The 16,859-nt window shown below is 39.5% G+C and overlaps 1 protein-coding gene across 2 annotated transcripts in view; it reads right to left on the reverse strand.

The window, feature by feature from the left end:
- The window catches only part of L2HGDH (L-2-hydroxyglutarate dehydrogenase), a 72,411-nt gene extending 55,653 nt beyond the window's left edge, over window positions 1-16,758 (reverse strand). For both annotated transcript variants that reach the window (XM_012456247.2, XM_012456248.3), the window contains exons 1-3: window positions 16,585-16,758; window positions 12,088-12,203; window positions 11,209-11,360 (exon numbers count right to left, since the gene is read on the reverse strand). In XM_012456247.2, coding sequence (XP_012311670.2) covers window positions 11,209-11,360; window positions 12,088-12,203; window positions 16,585-16,724 — 408 coding nt within the window. In that variant the 5' untranslated portion in view covers window positions 16,725-16,758. The remainder of the gene's footprint in view (window positions 1-11,208; window positions 11,361-12,087; window positions 12,204-16,584) is intronic.
- Between the last annotated feature and the right edge of the window lie 101 nt (window positions 16,759-16,859).

Raw genomic sequence — 16,859 nt, forward strand, 5'->3', positions numbered from 1 at the left:
CCAGACACAGTGGCTCATGCCTATAATCCTAGCACTTTGAGATGCTGAGGCTGGCAGATCACTTGAGTTCAGGAGTTCGAAAACAGCCTTGGGAAACATGGCAAAACCCTGTCTCTACAAAAAAAAAAAAATACAAAAAAATTAGTTGAGTGTGCTAGTGTGTACCTGTAGTTCCAGCTACTAGTGGGCTTAGGTGGGAGGGTCGCTTGTGCTCAGGAGGTCAAGGCTACAGAGAGCCACTGCACTCCAACCTGGGTGACAAAGTGAGACCCCGTCTCAAAAGCAAAACAAAAACAACAAAACACTTATCTGAAGAAGGGACATGACTACTAACATTGCAGAAATAAAAAGACTATAAAAGAATACTATGAACAACTGTATGGCAACAAATTTTATCTAGATGAAGTGAACAAATTCTTAGAATGACACAAACTTCTGAAACTGATTCGAGAAGAAAAACTTAATATACCTATAACACAGAGATTGAAAACTTCCCACATTAAAAAAAAAAAAAAAAGAGCCGAGAGTGGTGGCTCACACTTGTAATCCCAGCACTTTAGGAGGCTGAGGCAGGTGGATCATGAGGTCAGGAGTTCAAGACCAGCCTGGCCAACACAGTGAAACCCTTGTCTCTACTAGAAATACAAAAAGTAGCCAGGCATGGTGGTGGGTGCCTGTAATCCCAGTTACTTGGGAGACTAAGGCAGGAGAATAGCTTGAACCCAGGAGGTAGAGGTTGCAGTGAGCCGAGATTGCGCCATTGCATGCTAGCCTGGGCAACAGAGCCAGACTCCCTCTCAAAAAAAAAAAAAAAAAAAAGCTCAGGCCCAAGGGCTTTATTCACAAATGCTACCAGATGTTTAAAAAAATAATAATACTACCAATTCTTCATAAACTCTTCCAAAAAAAACAGAAGAGTAAGAATCACTTCCCAACTAATTCTGTGAATCCAATATTAGTTTGATACTAAAACTAATGTTCTGGTTTCTCTTCAGAAAAATAAAATCTTTTGCCTTTTACCAAAACCAGACATCTAAAGAAATTGCAGACCAATATCCCTTACAAATATTAATACAAAACTCTGAACAAAATATTACTAAACTGAATGCAGCAACATATAAAGAGGATTATACCCCATGACCAAGTAGGATTTATCACAGGAATGCAGTCAATTTAATATCCAAAAACGTATTAATACACTACATTAATAGAATTAAGGATAAAAACCAAATGATCACGTCAATAGAAACAGAAAAGGCATTTGAGAAAATTCAACACCTTTTCATGACAGAAAACATTCAACAAACTAGGAATAGAAAGGAACTTCCTTAATCTGATCAAGAGAATCCACAGCTAACATCATACTTAAGGGCAAAAGATTGAATGTTTTCTCCATTAGATCAAGAACAATTCAAGAAGGTCCACTTCTACTACTTCTGTTCAACACAGTAGTGGAGCTTCAACCCGTGGAAATCAAATAGAATAATTAAGTAAAAGACATCTAAATTGGAAAAGAAGTAACATTAACTTATTTGCAGATGACATGATTCTGCATATAGTAAAGCCTAAGGAATTCACAGACAGACAGACAGACACACACACACACACACACACACAATTAGAACAAAATGAGTTCACAAAGGTCAAACAATTCTCCTCACAAAAGCATCACAAAGAATAAACTACTGAGCGCCACAGACCAAATGGACCTAATAGATATTTACAGGACATTTCATCCAACAGCCACAGAATATACATTCTTCTCCCCAGCACACGAATCATTCTCAAGGATAGACCATACATTAGGCTACGAAACGGGTCTTTAAAAATTCAAAAAAAATAAAATTATATCAATATCCACAATGGAATAAACCTAAAAATAGTAAGAGAAATTTTGGAAACTATACAACCATATGGAAATTAAACAATATGCTGCTGGCCAGGCACAGTGGCTCACACCTGTAATCTCAACACTTTGGGAGGCCAAGGTGAGAGGATTACTTGACCCAGGAGTTTGAGACCAGTTTGAGTAACACAGGGAGACCCTAACTAGAGAAAAAAAAAAGAAAAAAAAAAGGTCGGGAATGGGCATGATGGCTCACGCCTGTAATTGCAGGCTGAGATGGGTAGATCACTTAAGGTCAGGAGTTCGAGACCAGCCTGGCCAACATGGTGAAACTCCATCTCTACTAAAAATACAAAAATTAGCCAGGTGTGGTGGCACGTGCCTGTAGTCCCAGTTACTCAGGAGGCTGAGGCTGGAGACTGCTTCAACCCAGAAGGTGGAGGTTGCAGTGGGCTGAGATGGCACCACTGCACTCCAGGCTGGGTGACAACAAGACTCAGTCTCAAAAAAAAAAAAAAAATTAGGCATGGTGGTGCATCTGTGATCCCCTTTACTCCAGAGGTTGAGGTGGGAGGACTAGTTGAGCCTAGGAAGTCAAGGCTGCAGTGAGCTGTGATAGTGTCACTATATTCCAGCCTGGGTGACAGAGCGAGACTGTGTCTCAAAAAAATAAAGAAACAAGCAAACAAAACCAATATGCTCCTAAATGACCAGTGGGTCAATGAAGAAATTAAGAAGGAAATTAAAAAATCTGTTGAAACAAGTAAAAACAGAAACACAACATACCAAAACCTATAGGAAACAGCAAAAGCAGTAGTAAGAGGAAAGTTTATAGCTCTAAGCACCTGCATCAAAAAAGTGAAGAACTTCAAATATTCTAACAATGAAACTTAAAGAACTAGAAAAGCAAGAGCATACCAAACTCAAAATTAGTAGAAGAAAAGAAATAATAAAGAGCAGAAACAAATGAAATAGAAACAAAGAAAATACAAAAGATTAATGTAATAAAAGGTTGGTTTTTTGAAAGGATAAAAACCTTTAACCAGACTAAGAAAAAAAGAAGACAAGATAAATAAAATCAGAGATGAAAAAGGAGACATTACAACCAACACCACAGTAACTCAAAAAATTGTTAAAGGCTGCAATGACGAACTATGTATGCCAATAAATTAGAAAACTTAGAAAAAATGAATAAATTCCTGGACACATACAACCTACTAAGATTGAACCATGAAGAAATCCAAAACCTGAACAAATCAATAACAAGCAATAAGATCAAAGCCATAATAAAAAGTCTCCCCATAAAGAAAAGCCCAGGACCTGATGGTTTCCCTGCTAAATTTTACCAAACATTTAAAGAAGAACTAATACCAAACCCTACTCAAACTATTCCAGTAAATGGAGGAGGAGGAAATAATTCCAAACACATTTCATGAGGCTGGTATTACCCTGATACCCAAACCAGACAGAGACACATCAAAAAAATGAAAACTATAGTCCAATATCCCTGATGAATACTGATACAAAAATCCTTAACCAGATACTAGCAAACCAAATTCAACAACACATTAAAAAGATGATTCATCGTGATCAAGCAGGATTTAACCCAGGGATGCCAGGATGGTTCAACATATGTAAATAAATCAATGTGACACATCATATCAACAGAATAAAGGACAAAAAATATATAATCAGGCCAGGCATGGTGACTCACGTCTGTAATCTCAAAACTTTGGGAGGCCAATTCAGGCAGATAACCTGAGGCCAGGAGTTCAAGACCAGCCTGGACAACATAGTGAAATTCCATCTCTACTGAAAATACAAAAATTAGTCAGGTGTGGTGGCGGATGTCTGTAACCCCAGCTACTCAGGAGACTGAGGCAGGAAAATTGCTTGAACCTGGGAGGCGGAGGTTGCAGTGAGCCAAGATCACACCAGTGCACACCACCCTGGGTGTGGCCAAGGTAGCTTTTGAGACTCTGTCTCAAAAAATGAACAAAAAATACCAAACAAACAACAAAAAAACCCATATGATCATTTCAATTGATGCTGAAAAAGTATTTGATAAAACTCAACATTCTCTACATGATAAAATTCCTCAAAAAAACTAGGTATAGAAGGAACATACCTCAACACAATAAAAGCCATATACAACAGACCCACAGCTAGTATCATACTGACTGAGGAAAAACTTAAACCCTTTCCTCTAAGATCTGGAACATGACAAAGATGCTCACTTTCACCACTGTTATCCAACATAGTATTGGAAGTCCTAGCTGGAGCAATCAGATGAGAGAAAGAAATAAAGGGTCTCCAAACCAGAAATAAAGAAGTCAAATAATCCTTGTTTGCTGAATATATGATCTTATATTTGGAAAAATCTTACGACTCCATCAAAAAACTATTAGAACTAATAAACAAATTCATTAAAGTTGCATTAATAGGATACAGAATCAGCATACAAAAATCAGAAGCATTTCTTTCTTTCTTTTTTTTTTTTTTAATGAGATGAAGTCTCACTCTGTCACCTAGGCTGGAGTACAGTGACACGATCTCGGCTCACTGAAACTACCACTTCCCAGTTCAAGCAATCCTGAGTAGATGGCCTCAGCCTCCTGAGAAGATGGGACTGCAGATGTACACCACCATGTCCAGCTAATTTTTGTATTTTTAGTAGAGATGGGGTTTCATCATGTTGGCCAAGCTGGTCTCGAGCTTCTGACCTCAGGTGATCTGCCAGCCTCAGCCTCCCAAAGTGCTGGGATTACAGGTATGAGCCACCACACCAACAATCAGTAGCATTTCTATATGCCAACAAGCAAACAATCTAACAAACAATCAAGAAAGTAATCCCATTTATAATAGCTACAAATAAAATAAAATATCGAGGAATTAACTAAACCAAAGAAGTGAAAGATCTCTACAATAAAATGTATAAAATATTTGATGCAAGAAATTGAAGAGGACTCCAAAAAAAGGAAAGATATTCCATGTTCATTGATTGGAAGAATCAATATTGTTTAAATGTTCATACTACCCAAAGCAATTTACAAATTCCATGCAATCCCTATCAAAATACTAATGACATTCTTCACAGAAATAGAAAATAAAAGTCCTAAAATTTATGTGGAACCACAAAAGACCCAGAATAGCCAAAGCTATCCTGAGCAGAAAGAACAGAACTGGAAAAAGAATCACATTACTTGACTTCAAATTATATATACTACAGTCGTAAAGTAACCAAAACAGCATGGCTTAAAAAGACATGTAGACCAATGGAACAGAATAGAGAACCCAGAAACAAACCCACACACCTACAGTGAACTCATTTTTGACAAAGGTGCCAACAACATGCAATGGGAAAAGGACAGTCTCGTCAATAAATCATGCTGGGAAAACTGGATATACATATGCATATGAATGAAACTAGACTCCTATCTCTTGCCATATACAAAAATCATATCAAAATGGATTAAAGACATATTTAAAACTTCAAACTATGAAACTACTAAAGAAAACACTGGGGAAACTCTATAGGACATTAGACTAGGCAAAGATTTCTTTTTTTTTTTTTAAGATGGAATTTCACTCGTTGCCCAGGCTGGAGTGCAATGGTGAAATCTCGGCTCACTGCAACCTCCACCTTCCGGGTTCAAACGATTCTCCTGCCTCAGCCTCCTGATTAGCTGGGACTACAGGCAGGTGCCCTCACGCCCAGTTAATTTTTTGTATTTTTAGTAGAGACAGGGTTTCACTGGTCTCTCTATCTCCTAACCTTGTGGATGGTATTGATCTCCTGACCTCATGATCCTCCCATCTTGGCCTCCCAAAGCGCTGGGATTACAGGTGTGAGACACCACGCTCGGCAGATTGCTTGAGTAATATCCTACAAGCACAGGCAACCAAAGCAAAAAAGGACAAATGGGACATATCAAGTTGAAAAGCTTCTGCACAGTAAAGGAAACAATCAAAAGTGAAGAGACAACCCACAGAATGGGAGAAAATACTTGCAAACTACCCATCTGACAAGAGATAATAACCAGAACATATAAGTAGGTCAAACAACTCTATAGGAAAAATATCTAATAATCTGATTTTAAAATGGGCAAAAGATCTGAAGAGACATATCTCAAGAGAAGACATACAAATGTCAAGCAAGTATATGAAAAAGCGCTCAACATCACTGATCATAGGAGAAATGCAAATCAAAACTACACTGAGATATCATCTCACCCCAGAAAAAATGGCTTTTATCTAAAAGAGAGGAAATAACGAATGCTGGTGAGGATGTGGAGAAAAGGGAACACTCATACACCAATGATGGAACATAAACTAGTACAACCACTATGGAGAACAGTTTGGAGGTTCCTCAAAAAACTAAAAATAGAGCTACGACATGATCCAGCAATCACAATCCTAGGTATATACCCAAAAGAAAGGAAATCTGTGTATCAAAGAGATATTTGCATTCTCATTTCTATTGCAGCAGTACTCACACTAGCCAAGATTGGGAAGCAACCGAAGTGTCTACAACAGCCAAATAAATAAAGGATATGTGGTACATATATACAATGGGTACTAATCAGCTATGAAAAAGAAAGAGACTCTGCCGTTTGCAGCAAGATAGATGGAACTAGGGGTCATTATGTTAAATGAAATAAGCCAAGCACCAAAAAACAACTTTATATGTTCTCACTTATTTGTGGGAGCTAAAACTTAAAACAAATGAACTCATGGAGATAGACAGTAGAATAAAAATTACCAGAGAGTGGGAAGGGTAGTGGGGGATGGGGAGTAAGGATGATTAATGGGTACAAAAATATAATTAAATAGAATGAATAGGATCTAGTATTTGATAGCACAAGGTGACTACAGTCAACAATAATTTATCATATATTTAAAAATAACTAAAAGAGCATAATTGGATTGCTTATAACACAAAGAAAGGATAAATGCTTCAGGTGATGGATACTCCATTTACCCTGATGTGATTACTATGCATTGTATGCCTGTATTAAAATATCTCACATACCCCATAAATATATACACCTACTATGTACCCACAAATATTAAAAATTAGAAAACGTAAATTATTGGGGAATAAATTTAACAAAAGAAGTGTAAGATCTGTACACTAAAAACTACAAAACACTGTTGAAAGAACAACAAAATAAATGGAAAGAAATCTTGTGTTCATAGATTGCAAGATTTAATATTGTTATGATAGCAATATTCCCCAAATTGATCTACAGATTCAGCACAATCCTTATCAAAATCGCAGCTTCCTTTTAGAAGAAATTAATGAACTGCACCCAAAATTCATTTGGAAATGCTTAAGTCCCAGAATAGCAAAAACAATCTTGAAAAAGAACAAAGTTGGAAGACGCACATTTTCTGTACTAGCATAAATAAAGACATATATATTGATGGAATAAAATTGAGAATCCATAAACATTTATAGATTCTCTTAGAAGGGTGCCAAAACAATTAATGTAGAATGAATAGTCTTTTCAACAAATGATGCTAAGACAACTAGATATCCTCATGCAGAAGAATGAAGTTGAGGCTGGGTGTGGTAGCTCATGTATGTAATCCCAGCACTTTGGGAGGCCAAAGCAAGCAGATGATTTGAGGTCAGGAGTTCAAAACCAGCCTGGCCGACATGGTGAAACTCCATCTCTACTAAAAATACAAAAAATTAGCCAGGCATGGTAGCGGGCACCTGTAATCCCAGCTACTTGGGAGGCTGAGGCAGGAGAATTGCTTGAGCCTGGGAGACAGAGGTTGCAGTGAGCAGAGATTGTGCCACTGCACTCCACCCTCGGTGACACAGCGAGACTCCATCTCAGAAAAAAAAAAAAAATGAAGTTGGACCCCTTCCTTATACCATATATCAAAATTAATTCAAAAGTAATTATAGGTCATGTGCAGTGGATATGCCTGTAATCCCACCACTTTGGGTGGACTCCTTGAACTTAGGAGTTCAAGACCAGCCTGGGCAACATGGTGAAGCCCTATTTCTACAAAAAATTAGCCAGGCATGGGGATGCATGCCTGAGCTCCCAGCTACTCAGGAGGCTGAGGTGGGAGGATCACTTAAGCCTGGGAGGAGGAGGAGGAGGAGGAGTCTGCAGTGGGCTGAGATTGCACCACTGTACTCCAGCCTGGCTAACAGAGTTAGAGCCTAACTCAAAACAAAACAACAACAAAAAGGCGATCATAGATCTAAATGCAGAAGCTTAGGCTACAAAACTCTTAAAAGAAAACATAGGAGAAAATCCTTATAATCTAGTGTTAGGCAATGTTCTTAGATTAAAAGCACAAACAACAAAAGAAAAAAAGATAAATTGGACTTCATCAAAATTTAAAACTTTAATGCTTCAAAGGACACCATTAAGAAAGTAAAAAAGGGCCGGGCGCGGTGGCTCAAGCCTGTAATCCCAGCACTTTGGGAGGCCGAGGCGGGTGGATCACAAGGTCAAGAGATCGAGACCATCCTGGTCAACATGGTGAAACCCCGTCTCTACTAATACAAAAAATTAGCTGGGCATGGTGGCGCGTGCCTGTAATCCCAGCTACTCAGGAGGCTGAGGCAGGAGAATTGCCTGAACCCAGGAGGCGGAGGTTGCGGTGAGCCGAGATCGCGCCATTGCACTCCAGCCTGGGTAACGAGCGAAACTCCGTCTCAAAAAAAAAAAAAAAAAAAAAAAAAAAAGAAAGTAAAAAAGAAAGCCTGTGGAATAGTATGAAATATTCCAGATCAAATAGCTGATATGCTGTATCAAGAATATGTAAAGAAGATATACAACTCAATAATAAGACAAATAACCCAATTTTTAAATAGGTAAAGATTTGAGTAGACATTTATCCAAAGCAGCTACATGAATGGCCAAAAAGCACATAAAAAGATGCTCAACACTGATCCAGCAATCCCACTAGTGGGTATATATCCAAAGAAAATAAAATCAGTATGTCAAAAATATACGTGAATTCCTATGTTTATTGAGGCATTAATCACAAGAGCCAAGATATGGAATCAACCTAAGTGTCCACTGATGGATGAACAGAAAAAGAAAATGTGTATATATACACCACAAAATACCACTCACCCTTTAAAAAAGGAGGAAATCTTTAAGATAAGGAGAAACATCCTCCAGGTTCATCTATGTTGTCACAAATGATCCATGCCACAAATGACAACAGAGATGAACCTGAAGAACATTATCTTAGGTGAAATCAAGCACAGAAAGATAAATACTGCATGATCTCATTTATATGTAGAATCTCAAAAAGTTGAACTCAAAAGAGGTAGAGAGAAGAATGGTGGTTGCCAGGGGCTGAGGGCAGCAGGGAGGTGGGGGTGGTGTGGAAAGATATTTGTTAAAGGACACAAAATTTCAGTTAAGTAAGAGGAATAAGTTCAGGATATTTATTACACAAAATGTTGACTATAGTTAATAATGTATTATATTCTTGAAGACTGCTCAGAGAGTTAAGGGTCTGCATCATAAAAAAAAATGTATGAAAGGTAATACATGTGTTAGCTTGCTTTAGCCATTCCACAATGTACACATACTTGTTGAGACAGAGTCTCACTCTGTCACCCAGGCTGGACTTCAGTGGTGCAGTCTCAGCTCACAGCAACCTCTGCCTCCCAGGGTCAAGCAATTCTCATTACAGGCATGTACTACCACACCCAACTAATTTTTGGATTTTTAGTAGAGACAGAGATTCACCATGTTGGCCAGGCTGGTCTCAAACTCTTGATCTCAAGTGATCCGCCCACCTCAACCTCCCGAAGTGTTGGGATTATAGGCAGGCATAAGCTGCTGTGCCCAACCCACAATGTACACATACTTCAAAACAACATATTGTGCATGATAAATATATACAATTTGTGTCAATCAAAAAATAATTGTAGGCTGGGCACAGTGGCTGACACCTGTAATGCCAGCACTTTAGGAGGCCAAGGTAGGAGGATTGCTTGAAGCCAGGAGTTTGAGACCAGCCTAGGCTACAAAGCAAGATCCTGTCTCAACTTTTAAATAAGAAATAACATTAAAAAATAATAATTTTAATTTTTTAATTTTTAATTTTATTTTTTTGAGACAAGGTCTCCCTCTGTCACCCAGGCTGGAATGCAGTGGCACAATCATGGATCATTGAAGCCTCAACCTCCCAGGCTGAAGCAATCCTCCCACCTCAGCCTCCCAAGTAGCTAGGACTGTAGCTGTACACCACCACACCCGGCTAACTTTTTAAATTTTTTGTAGAGATGGGGTCTCACTACGTTGCCTGACCCGGTCTCTAACTCTCGGGCTCAAGTGATCCTCTTGTCTTGGCCTTCCAAAGTGCTGGGATTAAAGGCATGAGCCACAGTACCTGGCTAATATTTAGAAAATAGAAGTATTTTCTAAAAAGGAAAAAATAAAAGACACAACATCATTATCACTAGGGAACTGCAAATTAAAACTTCCACCAGGATGGCTATAATAAAAAAGATGCCGTAAAAATATATGTTGGCAAGGACATGGAAAAATTGGAATCCTGATTACTGGTGAGAATGTAAAATAGTACAGAGCTTTGGAAAACAGTTTGGCAGTTCCTCAAAATGTTAAACATGGAGTTACCATGACAACCCAGCAATTCCACTCCCAAGTATATGGCCAATATAAACAAAAACAAATATTCACACAAAAACTTGTACATGAATGTTCATAGCAGCATTATTCATAATAGCCAAAAGGTGGAAACAATCCATATATCTAACAACTGACAAATAAAAAAAATGTGGTGTGCATCCATACAATGGAATATTGTTCAGCCATAAAAGGAATGAAGTACTGATTCATGCTACAACATGGATGAACTTTGATAACATTACGCTAGGTGAAAGAAGCCAGTCACAAAAGACTACATAGTATATGAATCTATTTATATGAAAAGTGTAGAACAGGCAAATCCACAAAGACAGAAAGTAGTATATTAGTGGTTGCTAGGGCATGAGAGGAGGTGGAAATGGGGAGTGACTGCTAATGGGTATGGGGTTTCTTTTTGGGGTGATGAAAAAGTCTAAATTAATTAGATAAAGGTGATGATTGCTCAGCTCTGTGAATACACTAAAAACTGATCTGTGTACTTTAAAAGGGTGAATTGTACGGTGCATACATTATATGTCAATAAAACTTTTATTTAGAAAATTACATAAAGTCATGCCATCTTTTTTTGTTATTCCCCAATATTGCACTTCAAAAATTACATAGATACAAAGAAACAAAACACCAAATTTTAAAAAAACATATTAAACATCACTAAGAAAATGCTAGTTGGAAATTAGTTAAGGCCCTAGTAAAATGCCATACCTTGCCACATTGCTTGTAGGAAATTCCCTTTTGCTGACAGTATTCATAGAGGAGGGCTGCACCTTGTACACATAATTTGGCTTTCAGAGATTCAGGTTTATAATAAATTCCACTATGTATGACACCACTGTTATGTCCAGTCTGGTGAATAGCTACAGAACAAGAGAAACAGGGTAAGAGTATGTACATGATTCATACAAAACATAAGAAGTAAGAGAACAAACTTATTATAGTTGAAGCTATTAATAAAATTCTGCCTGAATTTGTTCAGATCACTGGTAACTTCTTCTAACAGCCATCCCTGGTATCCAGGTCACATCGCTCCAGCCCATGTCTGATTTCAACTACAACTCTGGTGCACAAACTCACCTCTCATAACTAGCAAACCACTTTAGGGGCCCATTAGGGCTCTTTGGACTCTGCCTTAGGGCCTCTAGTAACTTTTTTAGAGAAGGGCACAGGGTGCTCAACATCACTAGTGGCAATCCTCAACCAACAGGGACAGGAGTTGATGGATAAATGAGCACAATCCTGGGAAACATATTGCTCCTCAGGGGTTCCAGTGGAATCCAGCTCACAGCAGCAATCTTGATGATGTGTTCTCACAACTTTTCCTCCTTCCTCGTCTTACTTTCCTCATCCCCTCACTCCTGTTTCCTCAGATAACCTCTCAAATAAATAACCTATAGCCATGTCCTTGTACCACATTCTGCTTTAACTTCTCAAATAAATAACCTATAGCCACGTCCTTGTCCCACACTCTGCTTTCAGAACACAAACTAAGATACTAACATTGACATTCAACATGAAAGATTCAGAACAGACAAAATGAGCAGATGCCCAAGTAAGCCCAAAGAACAACACTGATTATATACATACCTAAATCTTTCTCCTTTTCCAGAACACCAATAGAAAGTGATGGATGTCTCAGGATGAGTGCTCTGGCAGAGGCAAGCCCCACAATTCCGCCACCAACAATGACTATATCAAATGAGCTTCAAGAGAAAGTCATCTTTAAAGTAATACATGTTTACAGTAGACCTCATCAAACTTCACATGCATAATTTTCATCAATGTACAATTATTAATTTATAATCATTAAAATGGATTGGCCCTGTGCTATTTGGTTTCACATGTATAAAGAAAAAAAAAAAAACCTTAAAAGTTATATGAATCAAGTCTGGGCATGATGGCTCATGCCTGTAATCCCAGCACTTTGGCAGGCCAAGGCTGGTGGATCACTTGAGGTTAGGAGTTCAAGACCAGCCTGGTCAACATGGTAAAACCCCATCTCAACATAAAGTACAAAAATTAGCTGGGTGTTGTGGTGGGTACCTGTAATCTCAATTACTGAGGAGGCTGAAGCTGGAGAATCGCTTGAACCTGGGAGATGGAGGTTGCAATGAGCCGAAGTCATGCCACTACACTCCAGCCTGGGAGACAGAGCCAGATCCTGTCTCAAAAATAAAAAAAGTCTGGGCATGGTGGCTCATGCCTGTAATCCTAGCACTTTGGGAGGCCGAAGCAGACAGATCACCTGAGGTTTGGAGTTCAAGACCAGTCTGACCAACATGGAGAAATCCCGTCTCTACAAATACAAAATTAGCTGAGCATGTTGGCACATGCCTGTAATCCCAGCTGCTCAGGGGGCTGAGGCAGGAGACTCGCTTGAACCCCAGAGGCGGAGCCTGGGCAACAAGAACGAAACTCCATCTCAAAAAAAAAAAAAAGTTATATGCATCAAAAAACCTTCAAAGTTGGTTATACGCATCACTGGTCAGTAGCAAAATCAGCTACAGCTTACTGGCAGGCAAGATAACTGGTTGCCCAATCTGCTCTATATCTCCGTAATATGGCAGCCAGGCTAGTTACATAAGTGATTGCAGTCATGCATTGCTTAACCATAGGGATAGGTTCTAAGAAATGCATTGCTAGGTGATTCCATTGTGCAAACATCATAAAATGCACTTAAACAAACCTAGATGACATAGCTTACTGCACACCTAGGCTATATGGTATAGACTATTGCTCCTAGACTACAAACCTGTACAGCAGATTACTATATTGAATACTGCAGGCAACTGTAACACAATGGTAATTATCTATGCATCTAAAAATGTCTAAATATAAAAAAGGTACAGAAAAAATATGGTAATCTTTGGGACCATCACTGTACATGCAGTCTGCAGTTGATCAAAATGTTATGCAACTCGTGACCATACTGCGTGTTAAGCATAATTATGCTTCTACTATCTATCCTTGTAAAATTCCAATGTAGTATATTCTTGACAATGTGTTAACACGTTAAACCTTTAACACTTTAGTGTGCAATAATTTTTACATGTTTTTCTTTGAGAAGGAAACGGCTCTGAGAACATAAACCTTGGGGCAATAATTGGTCTAGAAATGGGCTTAGGAACCACACAATCTTTGCCATGACAAACCCTGAGTATACAACCATTTACAAAATGTAGAACAAGCATGTATAATTTATATAACTCTGCAATTAGAAGCTTAAAAGATTACCTTTAACACTGACCTGATGGTCAACAAATAGGAGCCTTTTAGGAACAGTAGACAGAGGGAAATTTCAGAGATTAGGCCCTTTGAAAAGTGATCTAAGTTTCAATTTCAAAATCCTTAGCAAAGCGCATAATTTAATTAGAATTGTTACCACACCTATGGCTATATCTGGAAGCAGAAACAGATCCTAGACACCTAGGAACATATATAAGCTTGACAAATCAAATCCTGCATCTTAATTTGGGGGTCATAGTGGATAAAGTTCCCTCCGTCAGTGCATAAGCCTCATAACTTGAACAGGGAGAACCTCTAGGTGATGCTCAGCAGGTGGTTCTCCTGCAGCAGCTTTAGACTGGCTAAAATGGTTGTCAAGGATGGTGAATAATGACACATTTAAAAAGAGAGGGTGTAAAAAGAGCAGCACAAGTAAAATGGGATTCTGGGTCCACTACATTAATACTAGTTATTGGCAAATGCTTACAGTAGTCAACTAAAACATTACTAATATGATTAGAGTGTATTTGGAAGTCCAAGCCTTTAAACAGGTTTTTAAAAACATAAGTTCAGTAGATAAAAGGTAAAGCATTCACATTCCACTATACTTACTTACACTGATTTACAGCCATTGACCCTTTACACAACTTTCACAATAAACAGATCTTCTGTGGATTCCAAAATATCCTGGCTTTTAAAAATTCCACAAGAATAACCATTGTTAAGATAGGATTTTTATTTTCTAAAACCTCTATAATCTTCCACTAAGGTAGGTGTTCAAAACATTTACAAAAACTTAAGACATCTGTATGTGTATGACTTAATCATATTTTATATACAGTCATCCCTCAATAACCACAGGGGATTGGTTTTAAGATTCCCATGGATACCAAAATCCACTTATGTTCAAGTCTTTTATATGAAATGGCACAGTATTTGCATATAATCTACACACACTGTCCAATATACTTCAAGTCATCTCTGGATTACTTACAGTACATAGTACCACGTAAATGCCAGGTGAATAGTTGTTAAACTGTATTTTAAATTTTATGTTTTTTTTAATCGTTTTTTCCAAATATTTTTGATCCATAGCTGGTTGAATCTGCAGATGCAGAACCCACAGAAATGAGAACCGACTGTAATTTTTTTAATTTATCAAGTTGATATCTATATCAATTGTGGCAGTGCACATATACGACAGAGAGGTATCTTTCATACTGTTTTTTTTTCTTTTAAGTTCAACTATGATGTTATGCTTTGCCTTCAAGCCTCACTTTTCTGTAAAAGGTAGCAAAACCTTCACTTAGAGGGGTGGTCTTAACTTCCATAATAATGTTTCTCATCCTTGCTGCCTTTTGGGTTTTTTTTTCTGTTTTTTTTCTTTGTTTTTTGTTTGTTTGTTTGTTTTTTTGTAAGACAGTCTCCCTTCGTTGCCCAGGCTGGAATGTAGTGGCATGATCTCGGCTCACTGTAACCACCCCCTCCAGGGTTCAAGTGATACTCCTGCCTCAGCCTCCCCAGTAGCTGAGATTATAGGCGCACACCATCATGCCCGGCTAGTTTTTGTATTTTTAGTAGAGACGAGGTTTCACCATGTTGGCCAAGCTGGTCTCAAACTCCTGACCTCAGGTAATCCACCCGCCTCGGCCTCTCAAAATGCTGGGATTACAGGCATGAGCCGCCCTTTGCTGCCTTTTGATAACTGTAACACAAAAGCTTTTGGGGAGGTAGACCTTCCACTTAGAATTATTACCTTGGTACAGATTCCCAGCCAACATATTGTTTTCGCAGATTATATTACAACCATCAATAAACTTTTCTTACTTTCAAACATAAAGCTATCATAGTGAATGTGCTTTTTCCAACTACACGTGCCACCCTTCACTCCCCCTCCTCAAATCTGAAGGATCACTTTACAGCCCTTAACAACCAGTTCACTAATTGTCTTTGGTATCCCACTCTACTCCCTCCATCCACCAACACGCAGCGCCAGCATCAACTTTCAGAACATCAACATTTAATCACTAGCCTCTTCTTAAAACTCTTTTAAATAGCTTCCCGTGGCTCTTAGAATAAAATTCAACGTGTGGTAAAATAAAAACCTTGCTGTGATGTAGCCCTTCTCCCGTGTCATTCCACACCATCTGTCTTCCACTAAGCTCCAGTCACCACCTATGACCCACCTTCTAGTCTTCAAAATAACCAAAACCTCTCCAAGCCTTACAACCTTCACACAAACTGTCTCTTCTACAGAGGGCAGAGAAAGACAGTGGTTTCGAATGTGACGTCCAAACTATACATCACAGGACACTGAATTCTGCGGGCTTTGATTAGCATACGAGCTGCTTCCGACAGGGGCCAGTCTATGCGGGCTCTGTCAGGAACTAAGACGGTATTCAGATCTTCCAAGCAACCCCACAGACGCCAGCTATATTTGATTGCTTATACTGTGTGCATATTTGATTGCTTATACTGTGTGCATATTTGATTGCTTATACGTGTACTAGGTCCTTTTATCCTCCAAACGACCACCTACAGGAGAGACTAAGGTCCCAGTGACAACTGAGCCTTCAAGGAGGTCAAGTAACTAGACCAGAGTTCAACAGAAAGTGGACGGGTTTTAAAGCCAGAGCTACTCCTGACCTCTACCCCATACACCGCCTTTCCTCCCGCCCGTACACAGAACGAATGAACCCGCAGGTTTGTAGCTCCTGGGATGCGAGGTTGGAGCTCCACAGGACCCCAACCTGCTCTCACCCCGGGACAGGGAAGTAGGAACAGGGACACAGGTCCAGCACGAGACGCCTCTGCGAGAGGCAGCAGCGCCGGCGGCGGGGAGGACGAGCAGCCACTCACCTGGTGCTGGCGCTGCGGCCACCCCCACACAGCGGTCGGGGCCTCCCCGACGCCGGCCCGCACGCCCCGGGGAAGCCCCCGAATAAAGCCCCGCGGGCCCGTCCGCGGGCACCAACCAAGTAACGCAGCGCTGGCACCATCGCCTGCACCCGCTGCCCTTCCTCAGCCCTCAGAAGCCACCACCTGACCCTCCACGGCCGGCGACCCGCGCACTGTAGGCCCGCCCCTCACTCGGGGGCCAATGAAGCGCGCGCCTTCGTCCCTCGTGGAGAGGG

The sequence above is a fragment of the Aotus nancymaae genome, unplaced genomic scaffold, assembly GCF_030222135.1.
Source record: "Aotus nancymaae isolate 86718 unplaced genomic scaffold, 86718_ANA_hifiasm-v0.15.2.pri h1tg000062l, whole genome shotgun sequence".
NCBI lineage: Eukaryota > Metazoa > Chordata > Mammalia > Primates > Aotidae > Aotus > Aotus nancymaae.